The 21902-nt window shown below is 44.0% G+C and overlaps 1 protein-coding gene across 1 annotated transcript in view; it reads right to left on the bottom strand.

Annotated features, from left to right (window-relative positions):
• The window catches only part of qsox1 (quiescin Q6 sulfhydryl oxidase 1), a 151318-nt gene that overhangs the window by 29212 nt on the left and 100204 nt on the right, over positions 1-21902 (bottom strand). Inside the window, exons 7-8 of the mRNA XM_069937480.1 lie at positions 19530-19661; positions 18002-18131 (exon numbers count right to left, since the gene is read on the bottom strand). Of these exons, the coding sequence (XP_069793581.1) occupies positions 18002-18131; positions 19530-19661 (262 nt within the window). The remainder of the gene's footprint in view (positions 1-18001; positions 18132-19529; positions 19662-21902) is intronic.

Genomic DNA, 21902 nt, shown 5'->3' with positions numbered 1-21902 from the left:
CCAGTGGTAAGATTTTTAAGATAATTTCTTTCTTCATTGAGCTGTAAAGAACCTTGCAAAAGATTTAAATACTTCACAAAGAAACTGGACACAATACAGTGAGTAAATGGTTGAGTTTCACTGGCTGTCAATGTTCTGCCCATGTAGAGTGGATGTGACTGGGTAACTTATCTGTTAATCCAACCTGGTGAACACTCTGCCATCAGGAAGAAAGAATAAGGTGACATATTTATTCACAATTATAACCCGCACTTTACATTTTCCTTGAAAAATTACCCTCACTTTATTGGAAGAAGGCGGTGGACTTGGCTCTTCTATATGGTTTGCTGAGTCACATGCTCAGACCCATCTTCAAATTTTCAAGCACTGAAGATGATCAGGTAAATTAGTACAAGAGCACTTAGCTAAATAGATCAAGGAATAACTATGGCCTGATTCATGGATTATTTTAAATTATGTAAGTGATCTCGTGCCAGAAACTCAAACTATCAAATGAATTTTAGAAATCAGCACAGTTTTTGGTCCAGTGGGATTGACCAACATATCTCAAGTCAAATCTCAGTCTCCAGATTATAGTTCTAGGAATCTTTGCCTTGGAGCAGCTGAGCACACACCTTCTTAACAATGCCATCTGCTCAGAGAAAGAGTCAGGTACAGCAGGGGAAGACATTTCAGAATGGAAGTATTCATTTAATCTGCCATGCCAACATCACCCAGACAAAATCCCAGCACTTCCCACTTGAAGGTCCATGAGAGGACAATAAAGTCCAGGTATGTAAGAGGCCACTACAATCCACCTCCCTTCCTAGTGCATAAACTTGGGAAAGAATTTACAGTCTTGTGTCAGACTTTATACATTAATATACAATGTGCTGGAGAACCTCAGCAGGTTGTGCAGAATGCTTTGGAAGTAAAAGGTAACCAATGTTTCAAGCTTGAATCCTTCGCCAAAAATATTGGGGGAGAAGGGAGGAGGAGGAGGAGAGGAGGGAGGAAGGGGCAGAGGGAGGAGCATAGGACAAAAGAAGTCATTGGTGGATGTAGGTGGGGGCATAGAAGAGAAAAATGCTGAGAAGTGATAGGGGAAGAGGGCAGAGGGCTAAGAAGGGTAGCTCTCTGATAGAAGATGGAAGGGAAGGGGTGGTGAGCTGAAGAAAGGAGACAGAGATAGGAAGAGAGAGAGAGTGAGAAGGGTGGGTGGGGTGGGGGGTAAAATCGGAGACACAGATTTTAATGCCTTCTGGTTGGAGGCTGCCAAGATGTTGTACAAGGTGTTATTCCTTCAATTTTCTGGTGGCCTCAGTTTGGCAGTCACATCGACTTCAACTTCCATCAATGTCCCCGCCACCTCCCATCATGTTTCCTTCTTTCTGTGTCCCTCTGTCTCCTTTCCTCCAGTTTCCCAACCTTTCCCTTCCTTCTCCAATCAGAAAATGATCCATCTTAGCACTAGCCCTCTCCACCATCAGTTCTCAACTTCTTTCTCTTCCATCCTCCCACTAGTACCCACCTATTACCTCTTACCAGTTCACCTCCACCTTCCCCTACCTCCTCTTGCTACCTTTTTAATTCACACATCTGCCTGTTTTCTCTTTTAATTCCTGACAAAGGGCTCAGCCTGAAACATTGGTGACCTTTTACTTCCTGTGGATGCTGCAAGATCTCCTGTGTTTTTCCTGCACATTTGTGCTTTGCACTTGACCCCAAAATCTGTAGATTTTCTTGGTTAACATACTGCACCAGTTACTGAGGATGAAAGAAGAAAATGGCCAGTCGCAGAGGCTGACATGAATTTGGTCCTTCCAGTAACTTTACCTTCTGAAAGCCACACCTGATTCTGCAGCTCCTGCTTCATCCCCATCTCATCTCACTAGCCGTGAGCAAGTTCTTATTGTCCCCTATTTGTATTCTACTGCTGACCACACTAAACACTCAGATCTGGACTGAGATAAAATCACGTCTGCTTCAATCCAACAACCTTAGCCTCCAAGGACCCAGAAAATCTACTTCTGTTCAATAACAGCAACCAAAATTCAATTAGTATCAACATGCAGACAAACACCATGGGATCTGGGAACACTCACCACAAGAGGGTTAAAAACAAGATTACCACAGCTTACTGAATAGTTTTTTTTCTCTCCACCAACCTGTGCCACAGGCTGGGGCAGAGGCAATGGCCTCAGCCTGAGCTGATCAGTACTAAAGCTGCTGTAATAGGATTTAAAAACCTTTCACATGGCAACTCCTACCCAATATAGAGCCACACGTCTAATCACACAGCTTTCCTGGTGGGAAGCCATTCATATACGAATATAGACCCACACACTTGCTCATTAACATCCACACAAGTGTGCACACTTTTAAGCATGCACACACACACACACACACACACACACACACACACACACACACACACACACACACACACACACACACACACACACACACACACACACACACACACACACACACACACACACACACACACACACAAATGTGCACTCACCCCTAACTGGTTTTATAAATACACGCGGCATAAAAAGAGAAATGAGAGCTCATAACAATAGTTACATTGCAATCACTCCCACTGAGGTCAATAAAATTAAAGCAGGCAGAAATTATACAAATGTGATACTATTCATTGAAAGAAAAATGAAGTTTCTGCTTCGTCATTTTGGTCCTGCTTTCCCCAACAAGTTAGGGAATGGAGGCAGCTGTCTTGTCTTGGGGCTGGTCTGCTCAATTTAAAGCACTGCCTGGGTCAGTAAGCAGAACAGTTAGGTTCGGGTGTCCTTCCATGAGCCTTTCTGCTCCCCACAGTTGCTTCTCTGATCGAGCTCCACCCTGTGCCATGACTCATTTGAACACCAACTATTCTGCTTAATCTCTTAACTGCACATTTTCCCTCATTATTGTGTCCTGAAGTTGTCATTTTCCACAGCAACTTCAAGGCTAGAGGGGACCTCACCACTACATTACCAAAGGGAAGATCCTTAACAGAAAAATCTGACAGTGTGTTTTCACAGATGCTTTTCCCCTGAAAATTTGCAGTTGGAAGGCAGGGGACACTCGCAACAGAATGCCCTTTCTTTTATTATTCATTCACGGTACTTGGATGTTGTGGCAAGGCCAGTATAGATTGGATTACCTGTCCAAGGCACACCTTCAAATTACTCTGGAGTCACACAGCATGGAAACAGGCTCTTTAGCCCACTGAGTCTATGTAAACTGTCAACCACCCATTTCACTAATCCCACTTTATTCTTTCAACATTCCCTTCAACCAACCACCTACCCCATCACCCTAACTTCTCCCCAGATTCACACACGATTTACAGCAGTCCAGTATCCTACTGTCTATGGGATGTGAGCAGTGAACACTACATGGTCACAGGGGGAATGTACAAACTCTTCACAAATAGTACCGGAGTTTAGGATTGAACCCAGGTGACTGGACCTGTGACTTACCCATTCCACATGTCACAACCAATGCAAATGATCACCTGCAAATAATCCACTCATTATCACACTTCAGTTTTTGGATCTTGCTGTGGACAGACTGGCTGCCATGTTTCCCACAGCACAGCAGTGACCACCCATCAAAATGCGTATTTGGCTGTGAAACACTTTGAAATGTCCTGAAAGGGACGCATCTCCTCTAAAACCTCTCCAACTTTCACCCTTCCCTTTTGAAAGGCTACCTTTGAAGCCCTCTTTATATGGAGTCACAAAGAGCGACTCTATAGACTGCGATTTTCTTCTCCCCTGGAGTGTTGGAGGGGTGATTTTATGGAGATAATATAAAGTCACAAGAGGGATGGATAAGATGAAAGGCAACAGTCTTTTCACCAGGGTAGGGAAGTCTAAATTGAGAGGTCTTAGATTAAGGTGAGAGAGGAAAGATTTGAAAGAGACCTGGGAGACGCTGTTTATAGGAGGGCATACATGGAATGAGTTGCCGGAGGAAGGCAACAGTCTTTTCACCAGGGTAGGGAAGTCTAAATTGAGAGGTCTTAGATTAAGGTGAGAGAGGAAAGATTTGAAAGAGACCTGGGAGACGCTGTTTATAGGAGGGCATACATGGAATGAGTTGCCGGAGGAAGCTGTAAAGGCAGGTACAATTACAAATCTGAAACAGCATTTTGAGAGTTACATGAATAGGGAAGGATTTGAGGAATATGGGCCCAATGCAGGCAAATGGGGCTGGCGCCAGTAGGCAACCTGGTTGGCATGAATGAGTTGGGCCGAAGGGCCTGTTTTCATGCTGCATTGTTCTCTGACTTAGTTAAAGTTCTGAGCATCTGCTCTGATATCTCCTTGTGTGTTTCAGTGTCAAATTTCATTTAATAAATCTACTTTTTAAAAAAATTTAGACATCCAACACAGTAACAGGGCCTCCCGGTTCACTTGCCTGTACCCCCCAAATACCTCAACTAACCTATAATCAAGCCCCCTCTCACCCCCACCCCGTACATTTTGAAGTGTGGGAGGACACCAGAGCCCCTGAAGGAAACCCACGCAGACACAGGGAGAATGTGCAAATTGCTTACAGACAGCAGCAGATTCGAAGTTGAGTTGCGGTGCTATAATAGTGTTACACTAGAACTGCTGTAATGGACCACTGCTGCTGGTGTAGACCTGAGAGAGTACAGAGCCCAGACAGTGCTGCTCTAAAGGGTTCAACCATAAAGTCCTAATGCTGGTGGCTCTATACAGGTTTTAAAAGACCGCAGAGCCCACCTCACTGACAAAAGACAAAGGAGGAAAAACCCAACACCCAACCCCAACCAACCAATTTTCCCTTGCAACTGCTGCAACCGTGCCTGCCTGTCCCGAATCGGACTTGTCAGTCACCAACGAGCCTGCAGCAGATGTGAACATACCGCTCCATAAATATTTGTCTGTGAAGCCAAGCCAAAGAAAGAAGCTAATGGTGTTTGTAATCCTGCAACCATAACCATATAACAACTACAGCACAGAAACAGGCTAGTTCATCGCTTCTAGTCCGTGCTGAACTCCTTCTCCCACCTAGTCACATTGACCTGCACCCAGCCCATAACCCTCCACACCTTTCTTGTCCATATACCTATCCAACTTTTACTTAAACATTAAAATCGAGCCCACATCTACCACTTTGGCCAGAAGTTTATTCCACACTCCCACTACCCTCTGAGTGAAGAAATTCTTTAAGTTTTCCCTACACTTTTCACCCTTCAATCTCAATCGGTGTGTTCTTGTTTGAATCTCTCCCACTCTCAATGGAAAAAGTCTGTCCACATTTACTCTCTCTGCCCCCCTCAATTTTAAATACCTCTATCAAAACTCACATCAATCTTCTGCACTCCAGGGAATAAAGTCCCAGCCTGCTCAACCTTTCCCTGTGACTCAAACGCTGAAACCCAGGCATCATTCTTGTAAATCTCCTCTGCACTCTCTCTATTTTGTTGATATCCTTCCTCTAATTTGGCGATTAACATTGCATACAATATTCTAAATTTGACCTTATTCAACTTCAACATGCCATCCCAACTCCTGTACTCAATACTCTGATTTATGAGGGCCAACATACCAAAAGCTTTCTTCACCACCCTATCTACATGTGACTTCACTTTCAGGGAGTTATGTATCAGAATTCCTAAATCCATTTGTCTACCATTTAACATGTATGACTTTTGCTGATTAGTTTTACCAAAATATAGCACCTTATATTTATCAGTATTAAACTCCATCTGCCATCTTTCTCCCCACTCTTCTAACAGGCCTATATCCCACTGCAAGCTTTGAAAACCTTCATCACTGTCCACACCACCACCAATCTTTGTATCATCTGCATTCTTACTAATCCCATTTACCACCTTATCATCCAGATTATTGATATATATGACAAACAACAATTGTCCCAGTACTGATCCCTGAGGCACTCCTCTAGTCACCGGTCTCCAATTTGACAAACAATTTTCCACCACTACTCTCTGGGATCTCCCATCCAACCATTGTTGAATCCATTTCACTACTTCAATATTAATACCTAATGAGTGAACCTTCCTAATTAACTTCTTATGCGGAACCTTGTCAAAGACCTTTCTAAAGTCCATATAGACATCATCCACAGCCTTCCCTTTAACAACCTTCTTAGTAACCTCCTCGAAAAACTCTAAGATTTGTTAAACATAATCTACCACATACAAAACTGCGTTGACTACTCCTAATCAGTCCTTGTCTTTCCAAATAATTGTATACAGCATCTCTAAGAACACTCTCCATTAATTTACCTACCACCGATGTCACTCACAGGCCTATAATTACCTGGTTTACTTTTGGAGCCTTTTTTAAACAGCAGAACAACATGAGCTACCCTCCAATCCTCTGGCACCTCCCCAGTGGCTAATCATATTTTACATATTTCTGTCAGAGCCCTGCTATTTCTACACTAACCTCCTTCATGGTACTAGGGAATATCTTGTCAGGACCTGGAGATTTATTCACCTTTATTCTCTTTAAAATAGCCAGTACTACCTCCTCATTAATCTGTATATTTTCCATGACCTCACTACTAGTTTTCCTTAATTCACCTGGCTCAATATTCCTTTCCTTAATGAATACTAAAGAAAAAAAAATCATTTAAAATGTCCCCCATCTCTTCTGACTTCTCACATACCCTACCCCTCTGATCCACAAGGGGCCTAATTTTATCACTCACTATTCTTTTACTTTTAACGTACTTTGGATTTATTACTACCTTGCCTGCCAAAGCAGCCTCATTTCTCCTTTTAGCCTTTCTAATTTCCTTAAGTTTTTTTTGCACACTTTATATTCCTCAAGCACTACCGAGGTCTTTATCCAAAACAACAGCACCTCTGCAGGGCAGCAGCCAGGACGGGCTGCAGACTCCAGGGGAGCAGTGGACCGGTGGAGCGCACCAGAAACAGGATGGACACACCCATTGAGACGGAGAAGCAGAGGAAATGACCTTACAGGACCACCGTGACCATGCCAGCGGACTACTGAGGAGCTCAGCAGCTGAAATACCCACACAAGCTGCAGTCTATTGGAGATTGGCTCTTGGGTCTCGGGTATCGGAGTCGGGATTCAAGAGGTGGCTGAGGAATAGATCTTTAGCTCTGGTTGCCGATGAATCAAAAAGGAGTCTTTGTGGAAGCAGAGGCTGGAGGTGAATCCACAAATACTCAGTGACTCTGATGGGACTCTCTGTTGCTTCTCTCTCTCTTACTGTAAGTGGCGGAGGGCAACTATTCGGCGATTCTTACCCGCGGCAGGCAGAAGGCAATTTTGTGTAATATGACATTTTGTACTATTACCTGACAATAAAGGAATACTGAATCTTGAACTAATAGCTACTCTAACTGTGCCACCTTGTTAAGCTTAATGGGAGTTTAACTGCATGAATCATGCCATGAAACATGCATGTAGGGTGCAAATGCAGAAAGTTAGAGATTGCTGTTTGGTGACATATGGGTCTGGGCTTGGCATGCTGCCTGAACTTGTGACCCCGGTACAGACCTGCCCACACTTCCCCTTCCTAGAATGCACTGGGGTGCAGTGTCCTCTGAATGGCATGTGGACCTCCGTAGGCGGATCCCAGACAGCCCTGATGAGCACTTTGACAACTTGTTGCTGATGAAGGCTTTTGAACAATTTTTAGCATGGCACTGATGCCACAGACATAAAAAAAATCTATTGAAGACAGTCCGAAATATTGACTTTGAAGCATGAAATTAAACAAAGTGTATGACTTCCTCTCCTTTTCATTGTCAAATCGAAGAGCTTCAATCTGTGGCCTGCAGGGATTTGTGATAGAGATGAATTGGACCTCCCAGAAGAGAGAGCTTCTCCTTTCTTCTCCTTCTGAATGCTTTAGCTATGTTATTTATTTTAAACTGTTCACTTTGCCAGCAGACAAAACCCATTCATCTTGGCTAATGCCTTTTGTGAGGGACCGGCGACCCCATGAGTAGTGGCTGCAAAAGGTCAAGCTGTCAATTCTTTCACCACTTGCCGGTCGTGCAGGGGGTCGGACTGTCAGGCGACAATCATTCGACAGCCCCTCAAGCCTGCTACCAGCAAAGGGAATGGGCAGCCCAGCTGCAAAGGTCAAAGGTCTTGAGCAGCTTTGAATCTGACCTCATGATCATCTGGAGTCGAAGGGACAGCAACCCTGAGTCCTACTGACACTGAACTTCAGATGTACGACGGGAACTCAAAGGAACAGGGGCTTCCAACTCGAATCTTCAATTGAGTGTATCACTCACCATCTCTTTTCCCCATCCTGAAATGCTGGAATTCCTGTCGCTCTTGGAAGATGCTAAATTGGAATGTAGTCTCTTCTACCTCACGCCTGACTTCACAGCTTTCTGCTGAATGGCAACTAAATGAGAAAAGGATGCCAAGGTCAACTGCATCAAAGCCCAATGATCTCACGATGCACTGTTGTAACCTATGGAAGTATTTTTGCTTTACAAAGCAGGTTAGGAAGCAACAATTTAATGAGTCTGGTTTAGAGAGAAATTAGCCTTGTAAAGGTCAGCAGATCTTACCGATGAATTTCTTCCACAGTCATTGCAGCACATCAAACAAATATTCCATTCCTTGGCTTCTTCCACTCAGCAATAACTCAACTGAGAAAGGATACAGGCTATCCTCATGTTCAAGGTCCTTTATTGACATGTGCATAAATTTCTCAACTTTTGTTTGCATAAAGTCACAAACTTGCCATCAAGAAAGAGGTATAGGTGCCACGAGATTTTTACATCCAGCCAGGAACAGTTTCTACCCCTCCACCATCTGACTCCTCAACCACAAACTCAATCATGAACTCATTTAAGGACTCTTTCTTTGCACATTATTTATTACTGATACTGTATCTTCTGTATTGCACCAATTGTTTATATTTCCCTCTTTTGTACACATATCTTTTCTTGAGTACGTTTTTTTTTTGCTTCACCGATAAATAGAAATGCTTCCTGGCCCACAGGAAAAGAAGAGTCTCAGGGTTGTATGAGATGTCCTATATGTACTCTGGCAATTAATCTGAAGTTTAAACTTTGATGTGGAGAGCACATACAGGACATCACATATAACCCAACAATTATTTTCCTGCAGTCCAGACAGAATTGTCTTGTGATTGTGTTAAACCAAATAACTAAAGATACTCCCCCCTCTCCTTAGTAACTTGTGTTGATGTAAAATTCCAGGAGCTAGTTCTTCTCCATTGGCCTTGTACTGGTGGCCAATTTTCAAAGTTCAGATTTATTGTCAGAGTACACACAGAATAACAACCGAAATCTCAATGTGGACAAGATGAAGGAGATGATCATGGACTTCGGGGGACTAGGAAAGAACAGATCAACAACTCTGTAGTAGAGAGAGAGAGTGGAGAGCAACAAGTTCCTTGGAGTTCACTTAACTAGTGACCTATCGTGGACACTCAGCTTCTCCTCACTTGTCAAGAAGGTGTTCTCATAAGGATTTTACACTTTTTTTGAGAATTAAACAAGACAATGTATAATTTATGATTTTTTGTATTGCAAGGTAGAAAAGCTATATAATTACTATTGAAACAATATATGCATGTAATATTCCTCTCTACCAAATCAATTAAAATATTTTTAAAAGAAAAGGAAGGTGCAACACCGACTGCACTTCCTGAGAAGACTGAAGCAGACAAGTTACCTGACCACCATTATGTCAACCTTTTATAGGAGCTCTATCGAGAGTGTCCTGCCGGCTGCATCACAGTATGACATGGTTGCTGCAGAGAAATGGATCGGAGGTCAATCCACCACAAGAGTGGTAGAGAGGATTACTGGAGTCTCCCTCCCCACCATCGTCGTGATCTACTGGAATTGCTGTCTAAAAAGGGCATGCAAAATCATTGAGGTCCCCTTTCCATCCTTCAAACAGCATCTATCAACTGCTTCTGTCGGGAAGAGATAAGAGAATCAGAGCCAGCTCCACCAGACTGAGGAACAGCTTCTTCCCACAGGCAGTGAAAATGCAGAATGACCAAAGGAACTGCTCACACTGACCATTTTCATGAAACAATATTTATTTATTTGCACAGATGAATATTTGCCCAGCATATGTATTGTTTGTCTGTATATGTGTTATGTCTGGTTGTATGTCTGCATGTTTTGCACTGAGAACTGGAGAACCGTTTTGTCATGTTGCACTTGTACAATCAGATGTCAATAAACTTGACATCACATCCAATGTTGAGATTCTTTTTTCCTGCAGGTCAGGTAGAATTTCTATTTATCGGTAGAGCAAAAGAACTGTACTCAAGAAAAGTTACACATGTGTAATTGGATCATGGACCTCCTCACCTCCAGACCACAATCAGTGAGAGTGGTAAGAATATCTCCTTCACAATCTCCATCAGTACAAGACTGTGTTCTCAGCCCCCTGCTCTGCTCACTTTATACCTACAACTGTGTAGCATAGTATGACAATAATACCATCTACAAATTTGCCGACGATTCCATGGTCATCGGTTGTGTAAAGAAAGGTGATCAGTCAGCATATAGGAGGGAGATTGAAAACTTGGTGGAATGGTGCACCAACAACAACCTTGCACTCAATGTCACCAAAACTAAGGAGCTGATTGTTGACTTCAGGAAAGGAAACCCAGAGGTATACGATCCTGTTTTCATTGGTGGAAATCAGAGGTGGAGAGGGCGAGCACATTTAAGTTCTTGGGAGTCACTATCTCAGAGGGTCTTTCCTGGAGCCAGCACACTGATGGCATTGTGAAAAAAGCATGTCCCCGCCTCTTCTTCCTCAGGAGTTTACAGAGCTTTAATATGACACCAAAAACCTTGGCAAATTTCTACAGATGTGTGGTGGAAAGCTGCAACATGGTCTGGTATGGGGACACCAATTGCCCTGAGTGTAGAGCCCTGAAAGAGTGGATACAGCCCAGGACATCACAGGCAAAATCCTCCCCACTATCAAGAACATCTACAAGGAATGCTGCTGTTGGAGGGCAGCAGCAAGCATCAAAATCCACACTGCTCAGCGCACACTCTGTTCTCACTGCTGCCATCAGGAAAGAGGTATAGGTGCCACGAGACTCGCACCACCAGGTTCAGGAACAGCTGACTCCTCAACGACCAACTAATTCAGGGACTCATTTAAGGACTCTCGTGCAGTTGATTGATTTTATTCTCTCTGTATTGCAGTTTGTTTACATTCGTTATCTGCTTACACTTCTTTATTTATTTACATGAGTACGTTGTGTAGTTTTTTTTTGCACTACCAGTAAGTGATAATTCTGCCTCGCCTGCAGGAAAATGGATCTCAGATTACACATAATTGCTTTTGACTGATGTAAGACTTTGACAATAAATCTGAAATCTAAAATCTCAAAATCCATATGCAAAAGAGATAAATGTAAACAAAGGAAAAAATGCGAACAAACTGACAATACAGAAAAAAATATTCAGTAATAAATAATATGCAAAGTAAGTCCTTAAATGAGTCCCTGGTTGAGTTTGTCGTTGAGGAGTCTGATGGTGGAGGGGGTCGTTGCTATTCCTGAACTTGGTGGTGCGAGTTTTGTGACACCTAGACCTCTTTCCTGATGGCAGCAGCAAGAACAGAGCATGACCTGGGTGGTGTGGATCTTTGATGATTGCTGCTGCTCTCCGATGGCAGCGTTCCCTGACAGTTGTTCTCGATGGTGGGGAGAGTTTTGCCTGTGATGTTCTGGACTGTGTTCACTCTCTTTTGTAGGGCTTTATGTTCAGAGGTAATGGTGCCCCATACCATGCTGTGATGTAGCCAGTGAGAACATTTTCCACTACATACCATAGATGTTTGCCAAGAAATACGTTGTCATACCAAACCTGCACAAACCTGCTAAGGAAGTAGAGGCACTGTCATGTTTTCTTCAAGATTCAGTTTATTGACATGGAATTAAAAACTATGTTACATTACACGAAATTGCTTTTGCCTGCTGTAAGGCAGATAGATTCACCATCCACAGAAATTGATTGAAGCTCCTCTTACAATCAGAGAAAGAGAAGCAAAACAGAGTTCTCCCAGCCATCAAGTGTCTATGGGTTTGCCCCAGCACTCCTGCAGCCACCCAGAGTCCAGTCCAAACTGCTAATGTAATTAGGAATCCTTCATCTACCTCGGTACCCTCCTGCATCCTGGTTCTGATACCTGGTACCCCATCAACCAGTTTAAAGGCCACCTGCAGCAGTTCACAGCCTGGTGCGAGTCCCTTGACCGCATTCTCCAGCAGCTTGCAGCCTCCGTGGGTTCCTCACCTCGAGTCACCAGCAGCCCGCCACCTGTGTGGTTCCTTCAGTGGCAGAACTCCTCACTGGTCCACCGTCATGCTTGGTTGTCTTTTCTGCTTCTCCTTCTCAGATGGGGGTTGTCTCCCTGTTCTCTGGTGCCCTGTGCCAGTCCTCTGCTTCCCTGGAGTCTGGAACCCTGTGGCTGCTGTCGATCGTAGACACCACCATCTTGGGTCCAGACCCCGCGATCGCAGGATTTTAAATAAAACTTTTATCGGCTCTTTTAATGGGCTCTGTATGGAGCTGACAGCAATCGGACCCTGCGGGATGCTGTGTCTTCACTCTCGCTCTCTCTGGGTCCGCACTACTGACAGCACCACCGTTACAGCAACTCTGGCAGTGCAGCCCTTTTTTCCCCCCACAATGATATTTGTGTGTTGGGTCGACGAAAAGACCTTCAAAATAGTTACTCCCAGGAATTTAAATACACTGCCAATAAATCTGAATTTTGATCTTTGAACAGAGGCACATCCCAGCTCCCCCAGCAATAAAAGAAAAAGAGAGCCCTTTCAGAGGTACTCAGAATGCCTGTGGTTTTACTTCCTGCACTCCCTTGACTCTGCTGCCGCACCTCCTCCTGTCCGTTGCAACAGTGAACCTGAGATCTCTGTTCAAAACCTCTTATACAATTTGAAAACTGCTAACACCCAAAGCCCTACTTTTTGCCATCGACATCCTCACAAATCCTGATCTCAATACCTTGCTCTTGCAGGACATTCTCCAGTAGCCCACAGCTTGGTCTGAGCTCTTCAATGGTATACTGCTGTAGTCCCCTTTCCAGCAGAGTCCCCTCCCAGTGAGTGTTCTCCCACTCTTGTACCTCGTGCAGGTCTGCTGATCTCTTGATGGCCACGCTTTTGTGGCTAAGCATTGGCGAGGCCATCTTGGGCACAGACCTCCTTGGGATAGCTGATGTGTCCCTGCTCTTCTGGAAAGTAGGACATTGCGGAGGAGTGATGTGTCTCCATTCTCCCTGCTCCGTACCAGCATTGTCATTTTTATGTTATGGGAGTGGGGAATTTTGCTTTTCTACAAGAAGGGCTGTAATGCAGTTTTGTGAAATACAAAAACATCACTGGAGCATGTGTCAAGAAATGCATGTTGTAAAAAAAATAAACTTAGTGTTGGAAACACACAGGTGTCTTATTGAAGGGCTCTGACCCCACATGTCAACCATTCTTTCTCTCCCACTGATGCTGCTGAACTCTCCAGCAGATTGTCAATTTGATGTTGATTTATCTTCCTGCATCCCCACCAAGCACATACGCACACTTCAGAAGAGTGAATTTTATTTTGCACCTCAGAGTGTTGGGTAGTGATTTGTGTATTTGGTAAAGGTAAATTACCAGAAACTGTAGTGCAGAGGTTGCTTGTATTATGTTACTAGATGGTGTCAATATTCAGCAAGCTTCAGGAAATGACTTAATAATCGCCTCTTTAACCCCAGCGGGTTCCCCAAAACAGAAAGGTGTTATAAGAAAATAACAAACAGGAGCAGGAGTTGGCCATTTGGTCCGTTGAGCCTGCTTTGCCATTAAATAAGATCATGGCTGATCGGGCCATGAATTCGAAAATACAAACAGAAGAAACAGGAGCAGGAGTCGCCCATCCGGCCTGCTCCGTCATTCAATACCATGGCTCCTCTCGACCTACCTGTCTTTTCCCTTAATTCCCCTGCTATGTAAAAATCTGACCAACTGTGACTTAAATATATTTAATAAGGCAGCCACTCTTGCTTCCTTGGGCAGAGATTTCCACAGATTTACTACTTATGGGAAAACAGTTTCTCCTCATCTCTGTCCTAAATCTACTCCTCCCAATCTTGAGGTTATGTCCCTATGGTTCTTGTCTCATCTACCAGTGGAAACCACTTTCCTGCCTCTTCCTTTTCTATCCCTTTCATAATTTTATATTCTTCTGAATCCTAGCAAAACAGTCCCTGGCAACTCTGTCACCCCTTATCGGCTAACACCTTCATCTCCATAATCAACCTGATGAACCTGCTCTGCACCACATCTGACGCCAGTGTACCCTTTCTCAAGTATGGAGACCAGAACTGCACACAGTGTGCAGGTGTGGCCCTCACTCATACTCCGTACTAACCTCCCTGTCCTTAAGTTCAATCCCTCCAGCAATAAAGGCCAATGTTCCATTTGCCCTCTTGTTACTTGTTGCACCTGCAAACCAATCTTTTGCATTTCATGCACAAGACACTTGGCACAACAGCATACCACAATCTTTCACTGTTCAATTAACAATCTGATCTTGTATTTTACCATCCAAAATCAATGATCTCACATTTACCATCATTGCACTCCACCTGCTCACTTAACCTATTTATATATCTCGACAGACTCTCTGCACAATTTGCTTTTCCTCTTAATTGAGGTGTCATCAGCAAATATTAGATGTGATGCACTCAGACCCCCCTCTTCCAAATCATTAATGCACACTGTGCATGAACAGTTGCAAGCCCAACAACACCTACAGCACTTCACTCACCAATGGCTACCAACCAGGGAAACACCCATTTATCCCAACTCTTGCTTTCCATTGTTCAAACAATCTTCTCTCCAACTCTAAACTCCACGCATTCTTATCCTATGGACACAGCTTTCATGCAACACCTTACAAAATGCTTTCTGTAAATCCAAGTTGACAACCAGCACCTGTTCCCCTCTAATATTCTCAAAGAACTCCTGTACATTTGGAAAACACAACTTTCCCTCCCTGAATCCATGCTGTGTTTGCCTTATGGAACAATTTCTATGCAGATGTCTTGCTATTTTTTAGCTTCAAGCTTTTAGCTTCTCAAGGTGACAGCTAATTGGCCTGCCTTTTGCTGGGTGTGTGACATTTGCTGTCTTCCAGACTGAGATCGACCCAGAGTCCAGAGAATTTTGGTAAATTCCCACAAATGCATCCACTATCATTTCTGCCATTTCTTTCAGAACCCTGGTTTACATTCCACTGGGACCAGGGGACTTATCCATCTTTAGACCCACTAGTTTGCTCAGCATGACCTCTTTGGTGATAGTGATTGCATCGAGACCCTCTCCTCTGTTTACCTACTTATCATTTGAGGTGTCTTCCTCTGTGAAGACTGACAAAATCATTGTTCATTGCCCATGAAAAGAAAATTTGGATGCCATTGTCTTGAGCCATTTTCAGAAGCTACAATGCTGAGGTAAAAGAAACACACTTTGTTCAAAGAGTGGAGGAAACAAACTAATGATGCACACAAGGTCAAAGTGCAATGAGTGGAGATTGAACACCTAAGAAATGCCCATTTACAGAGTAGCAACCAGCAGAAATGGTAGTGGAATTACTCTGACTTGCTACAACATGCACATTTTCTTGTTCTCAGTTAAATTCCAAAAGTTAATGTTTTGCAATTCAAAAATATTTTAGGCAAGAAATTTCTGATTACATGGCTTCTCCACAATGCTCAAAATGCAGCAATTAGAAACAGCTGGATGTCAAAGTAAGCATTTGCCCATTTAATTCCCTCATGTCACTTTGAAGATTCATGAGGTTGTTACTGGGAAAGGAGGGTCTGAATTACAAGGAGATGGTGAATAGGCTGGGACAATTGCCCCCTGATGTAGACGGCAGAGGAATAAGCTCTGTTCAATAATAAAGGACATCTTTTTCTCAGTGTAGGAAAGTCTTAGGTATGATATAAGTTGAGAGGAGAAAATTACAAGGGAGACCTGAGGGGAAACCTTTGAACACAGAGGGTGATGCACATGTGGAGCGAGCTGCCAGAGGAAGCTGTAGAGGTGGGCATAATTATGACTTTCAAAAGACATCTAGACATGTACATGGATTGGAAAGGTTTAAAGAGATAGGGAGCAAACACAGGAAAATGGGACCAGCTCAGGTTGGCAAGGATGAGTTGGCTGAATGACATTGAATACAGTGGGATGAAAGCCATTTTTCCATTGCCTTGAGTAAACAGCAAATGGTACATAAATGCCAATTTTATACTTACATTTAATTATACTATTGGGAGATTGATGTTTATCGTGTTAAAAATCCGTATAGTCATTGTCACCCAAGGCAATATGGAAAAGAGGGACACTATTTTATACCCACAAAAATGGACTTTGTCATCTTCATTGGTTGTTGCTCCATTCGACATTAGTTGATATATTTCACATAATTTATTTCATATCACTTAGGAAAGGAGGTCTTTCTGCCCAATAAAGACATTCCACCAGATAATTCAGTGTAACCTATGCCCATTAACAATATCCCCACCTCTTTGATTCTCCCACCAGCCACCTTTACTGGGGTGATTTATGATAACTGATTAACCTATCAGTAAATGCAAAACTCCGAGTCACCGTTTGACAGTGAAAATGTACAAACTCCAAGCAGACAGTGCCTGAAGTCAGGATCGAACCTACATTCCCACGAGAAACATGCACAACTGTCAGTGCCATTGTTCCACTCCAGATTAACTCACAAACTTGCTGAAAAGTTTCATTTTGATCGGGATTGTTGTTGATTTTAAAGTAACATTCTTTGTTACTCTGCCTGAATTAAAATGTGAAGTGAAAGGTGACAACATTCCACGATTTTAATGGGTACCACACTGAAAAAAATGCCATTGAATTGTGAAATTCCACAGTAATGAAAGGAGCATTCAATTTCATCCCCCTCAGGAACTTTAAAACTCAAGAGAAATACAATGAATCCATCATCAGAAGGTACCTGAAAAATAGGGTTCAGAAAGAAATAGGCTTGACACCTTCCAGGCGAAAGTCACCTTTGACTACCTCCTTCCATTAATCACCCCCCTCCCCCCACTACCTTTGATGCACCAGGGGAGAGAGTGAATGAGAAATTCCCCACCAGGACATCCGTGATTCTGATGTGGCTGGGTAAAAATCCCAGAACTTCACACATTGCATCTAAACAATTTGCTGGAGGAACTCAGCGGGTCAAGTAGCATCAGTGGGAGAAAAACAATGGCTGATGTTGTGAGCCGGAACCCATCGTCAGAAATGATGCAGCGATCTGACGAAGGGTTCCGGCCTGCTTCGTCAACAGTTCTTCACCTCCCTCACCCCCCTCCCAGACTGATGATGTTCAATCCATTGAGTTCCTCCAGCAGGTTGTGTTTAGCCTCCAATTCCAACAGTTGAAATCTCCTGGGCTTCTCCTAATTTTGCACCACTTTTGTCTCATACCGACTACAATGGTTCAAGAAGGAAACCTTCCATCTTTGCAGGGACAATTAGGGATGCTCAGTAAATGCTGGCTTGGCCACCTCATCCCTCAGGCATTAATTTCTCAAAAATAAGAAAGATCAGATTCAGGCTGAAAATTATGCATTAGTTAGTCCCTGAAACAGGGTAGCACAGTTAACATAATGGTTAACAGGGTAGCACTAACGACCCGGGTTTGATTCTGGGCCTGTCTGCAAGGTGTTGGTAAATTCTCTTCGTCACCAACCCGGGGGCTCTGGTTTCCTTTCACCCTCACATGGGGGTTTAAAGTTTAATTTCTATATTTGAGTGGCATGGGCTCGTGGGCTGGAATGGTCCGTTACTGCATTGTAACTAAATAGGAAACACCATTCAGAAATTTACCCAAACCATTATACTTGTTCAGAGGAACTGAGGAATCTATGTAGTTTGGAATGAGTGTCCTAAACGCCTGACTAACCTTTGTGAGCACAGTGATGAAGTGTTTCAATGCTTCGAGGGCCTCTCCTAATAGTTCCTGCTGTTTCCCCACTTCTATCCTGAGAGAGTATTGAAGTGCAGACTCCAGATCACTCATGTACACTTTGGAACTGCAATGAAGAACATGAGCAAAAGTATATTAATATAGAGGCCCTGCCTCAGAAAGCAATTCAAGACCACGTCACCCACGAAAGACACTGGCATTGCCAGACCGCGAGGTTGGGATGCAACTATGTAGCCAGAAGAGTGGAGAAGGATGCAATTAAACCCTGTAACTGAGGGCAGAATGGAGCTAAAATTTCACACAGGGACACAGAGTGGAGGGGGGGGGGCAGAAGAGAGGGGGGAAGGAAGAGAGGGGGGGAAAAGAGGGGGGAAGAGAGGAGGGGAAGCGAGGGGGAGGGAAGTGGGGGGGAGGGAAGTGAGGGGGAGGGAAGCGAGGGGGAGGGAAGCGACGGGGAGGGAAGCGAGGGGGAGGGAAGAGTGGGGAGGGAAGAGGGGGAGGGAAGAGGGGGAAGAGAGGGGGAGGAAGAGAGGGGGAGGAAGAGAGGGAGGAGGAAGAGAGTTTCTCTGAAAGAACCCTCTGCTTTTCCTCCTTTCTCCCCCTTCTCAGTAGACTGTAATGGGGCACCAGGCAATGCTCATGCCAACTCTTTGTCTTTTGGCAGACAAAAGTTGAAGTATATCATGTATATTAGATTTTTATGTTTTACTACATGACAATAAAAAGGAATCTTGAACCTTGATGTGCTAATTCCAGTTCCAACTGTTGGGATCCATGCCTCAATCTTAATTAAGCTGGTCTCCTTGAGCCATGGCTCATAGCCTAGCAGTGGGCTTTATCCAACCCCCAGGGTTTAATTTATCAGTGCTCTTCACTGACCAAGGGGCAAACACTGTCACGTCGCAAAAGTCAGCTTGTTACCACCTTGTTGAAGTGGGACTGGTCAGGTGCTCCCTCTACTGTCCAGAAGGGGCAGCACACCACAGCCCCTGCATTTCAACCCTCTGCCCTAATCTCCTCAACAATTCCTCTGCCTGCCGACTGCAAATACTACAATCTGCCTCTGAGCTCTGAGGATTCACTGCCTCGAAATGTGGGTAATACAGTGGTACACAAGGCAGAGCTGCTGCCTCACAGTCCCAACACACGAGGTTCAATTCTGATCACAGATGAGTTCTTCCTGCGACCCCGTGGGTTTCTGCCAGAGTGCTCCACTTTCCTCACTTGTCTCTTGGCAGGTTGTTAGGTTAGCTAGACACTGTATATTTGGTGTGTAGATGAGTGGTAGTATCTTGAGGGGAAGTTGGAGGGGAATGGTATTTGTGTAGGATAAGTGTAAATGGCTGGTTTGGCATGGATTTCGGCCTGTTTCACCTCTGGAATTTCTCCCAGTGGGAATGGAACAGGGCACTAGTTTGGTGTGGTGGGGATAGGAGGGATGAATTGATAAGAGGCTATCATGGTGTTCGCTGTAACATACGGTTGAAAAAAAAAACCCACTCACCTGTTGAAATCTTTCCATTGCCCCATCGGGTTCTCATTGGACAAGTTTTGCACTGTCACTCTGTAAGCACCCCGCGTCACTCCTGCCAACCGACGCAAGTAATACGTGTAGAAGATGCGTGTCTCCATTTTCCTGGGGATCAGAACAGCATGAACAATCTTATTCGTCTCACCCCACCCTCCTGATTACTCATTTTGCAGATCTCTAGAGTGCTTCAAGCATTTTCTGTTCTGTTTTAAGTGCAGAGATGGGGTCTTCATTGAAGATCCAGAGTGTTTAGAAGGTGGGTGGGGGGAAGACTTGTCAAAAACAGTATGTGCTGCTTTGTTTAGTCAGACATGAGCAAAGAGCTGGTTCCTGGACCTCACTTCCCACTATTCCCCAGCCCCCTTTCACAAGACCTCTTCCATACAATGGGCTTGGCACGAAGCATCTGAAGCAATTCATCGGCTGTACGACTGCAAGTGACTCCAGTGAGGAAACTTGGAGCAAGCCACGTACGATGGAGCATGTGGGAAACTCCAAAATTCTAGGAAGAAGAGATGGTAATTCGAGATTTCCATAACTGAGAATAGTATGGGCAAGCAGATCACTAGTGACAAGCTGCAATGGTGGATTGATGGAGCCTAATGTATTGTCCACCTTATCTCTGTAACTTCCTCTTGTTTCACAAAAACGTCCACCCCCACCAAATGCATCCCAACCCATATAAACAGTCTTTTGTTAAGAATCTGGCTTCCTTTGTACCATCTGACCTTCTTTCCGTCAACTGCGAGGTACTGACTCAACAAGGTAGCTAACATCCTTTGTATATTCCCCCTCCAAAGACACAATGTCTGATTGCTTGGTTTACAGTCACTCAAATCTCAATATGTAAAATTACTCCCTCAATCACTTTGATTTTTAAGTCTCCATCTTCAGGTGGAGACTCTCCTGACTTGCTTTTGACTGAATAATTCAGGGTCTGGCTCCAGTCTTGCCTTGGTGCCTTTCTTTTTCTTACCCACAGGAATGCAGATAGTTTTTTTTTAATTGGTCCCATTCCCATTGGATTTCATCCACGAACAGGAGGAAAGAGCAGAAGGAGAAGAAAGAAGAGTACAAATGAAGCTGAGAAAGGAAAAGGGAAGATAGCTATAAAAGGAATAAATAATAAAAGTGTAAGAAAAGAAAAATGTGGTGAAATAGGGGATGAAAACTGGGATAAAGATGAAAGAAACCAAAGGAACAGATAAGGGATAAGAAGCAATGGGGGAGGGGGGGGGGAAGTGTAAGATAGCTGGGTGGTCTTCAAGGTTTAAAAGAAGTAGTGCCCAAACATGCCCCAGCCATTAATAGTACATGACCTTGCTGCCTGATATTTACTGCTCTGTTTATCCCCTCTTAAGGACACATGCTGGGCTATGGATCTCTGTTTAACTGTGAGCAGATGGAAGCTTCATATTCGATCACAAATAATTTTCCCCTCCACTAGCTCTGAAGAAAGCCTGGCAATCTGATAATGTCATCAGCACCATCCAATTATCCCTGGCGTCTGCCACAGGAGACAGTGGGAAGGGAGGCTGTGGCCTGGAACAGGCTTACACTTGACTTCAGCTTCTTCGCACATCTGTCCCTTAGGCTGTGACGAAATTCTTCCTGGCACATCCCACTTATCCAAATGCTGCACACAGGCCTGCTGCTCCTTGTACTGTGCTATCACTCAACTCCATGGCATTAATCATCCATTCACAGAGCAAATGTCCCATCTGCTCATCACTCAGTTCGCCAATTGCACCAGTTGCCTCTCTTCAGTCACCCAGAAAAACACTATTGTTTTCATGCAACAGTTTAGAACATCTTCCTATTGTGCAAGAGAGTCATACAATCTCGCTATGCATTTTCTACACAGTGGAACATTAACTGTTTGGGGAACAGCTGCAGAAAATTCAGGTGACTGCACCACAGAAAAAACAAGGCACTCCCATTTTGACTCATTCCTTCAAAGAGATTTGGTACATCGTCGAATACTTTATCAAACTTCTGCAGGTGCACTTGGGAAACTATACTGGACAGATGGCAACACACCCTGGCTTGGGAATTTGACCCAGGTACAGAGAAGGCTTCAGAAGGTAACAAACATAGCCAGGTCCATCACAGGCTCTGACCTCCCATACATTGAAGGCTGCCTCCAAAAATGCAGCCAATATTATAAGAGATCCCTATCAGCCTGGTCACAATCTCTTTTAACTGCTATCTTCAGGCAGCAGGTACAGAAGCCTGAAATGCGGCACCTCTAGGTTCAAGAATAGTTTCTTTCCAACAGTTATCAGGCTCTTGCAATTCTCTTGTTCACTAACCAAGGCAATCTGGGACTGCTCCGATACGCAAAAG

This window comes from Narcine bancroftii, chromosome 5 (assembly GCF_036971445.1).
Source record: "Narcine bancroftii isolate sNarBan1 chromosome 5, sNarBan1.hap1, whole genome shotgun sequence".
Classification (NCBI taxonomy): domain Eukaryota; kingdom Metazoa; phylum Chordata; class Chondrichthyes; order Torpediniformes; family Narcinidae; genus Narcine; species Narcine bancroftii.
Note: the sequence above shows the minus strand (reverse complement) of the source record. Positions and strands in the feature narration are given on the sequence as shown.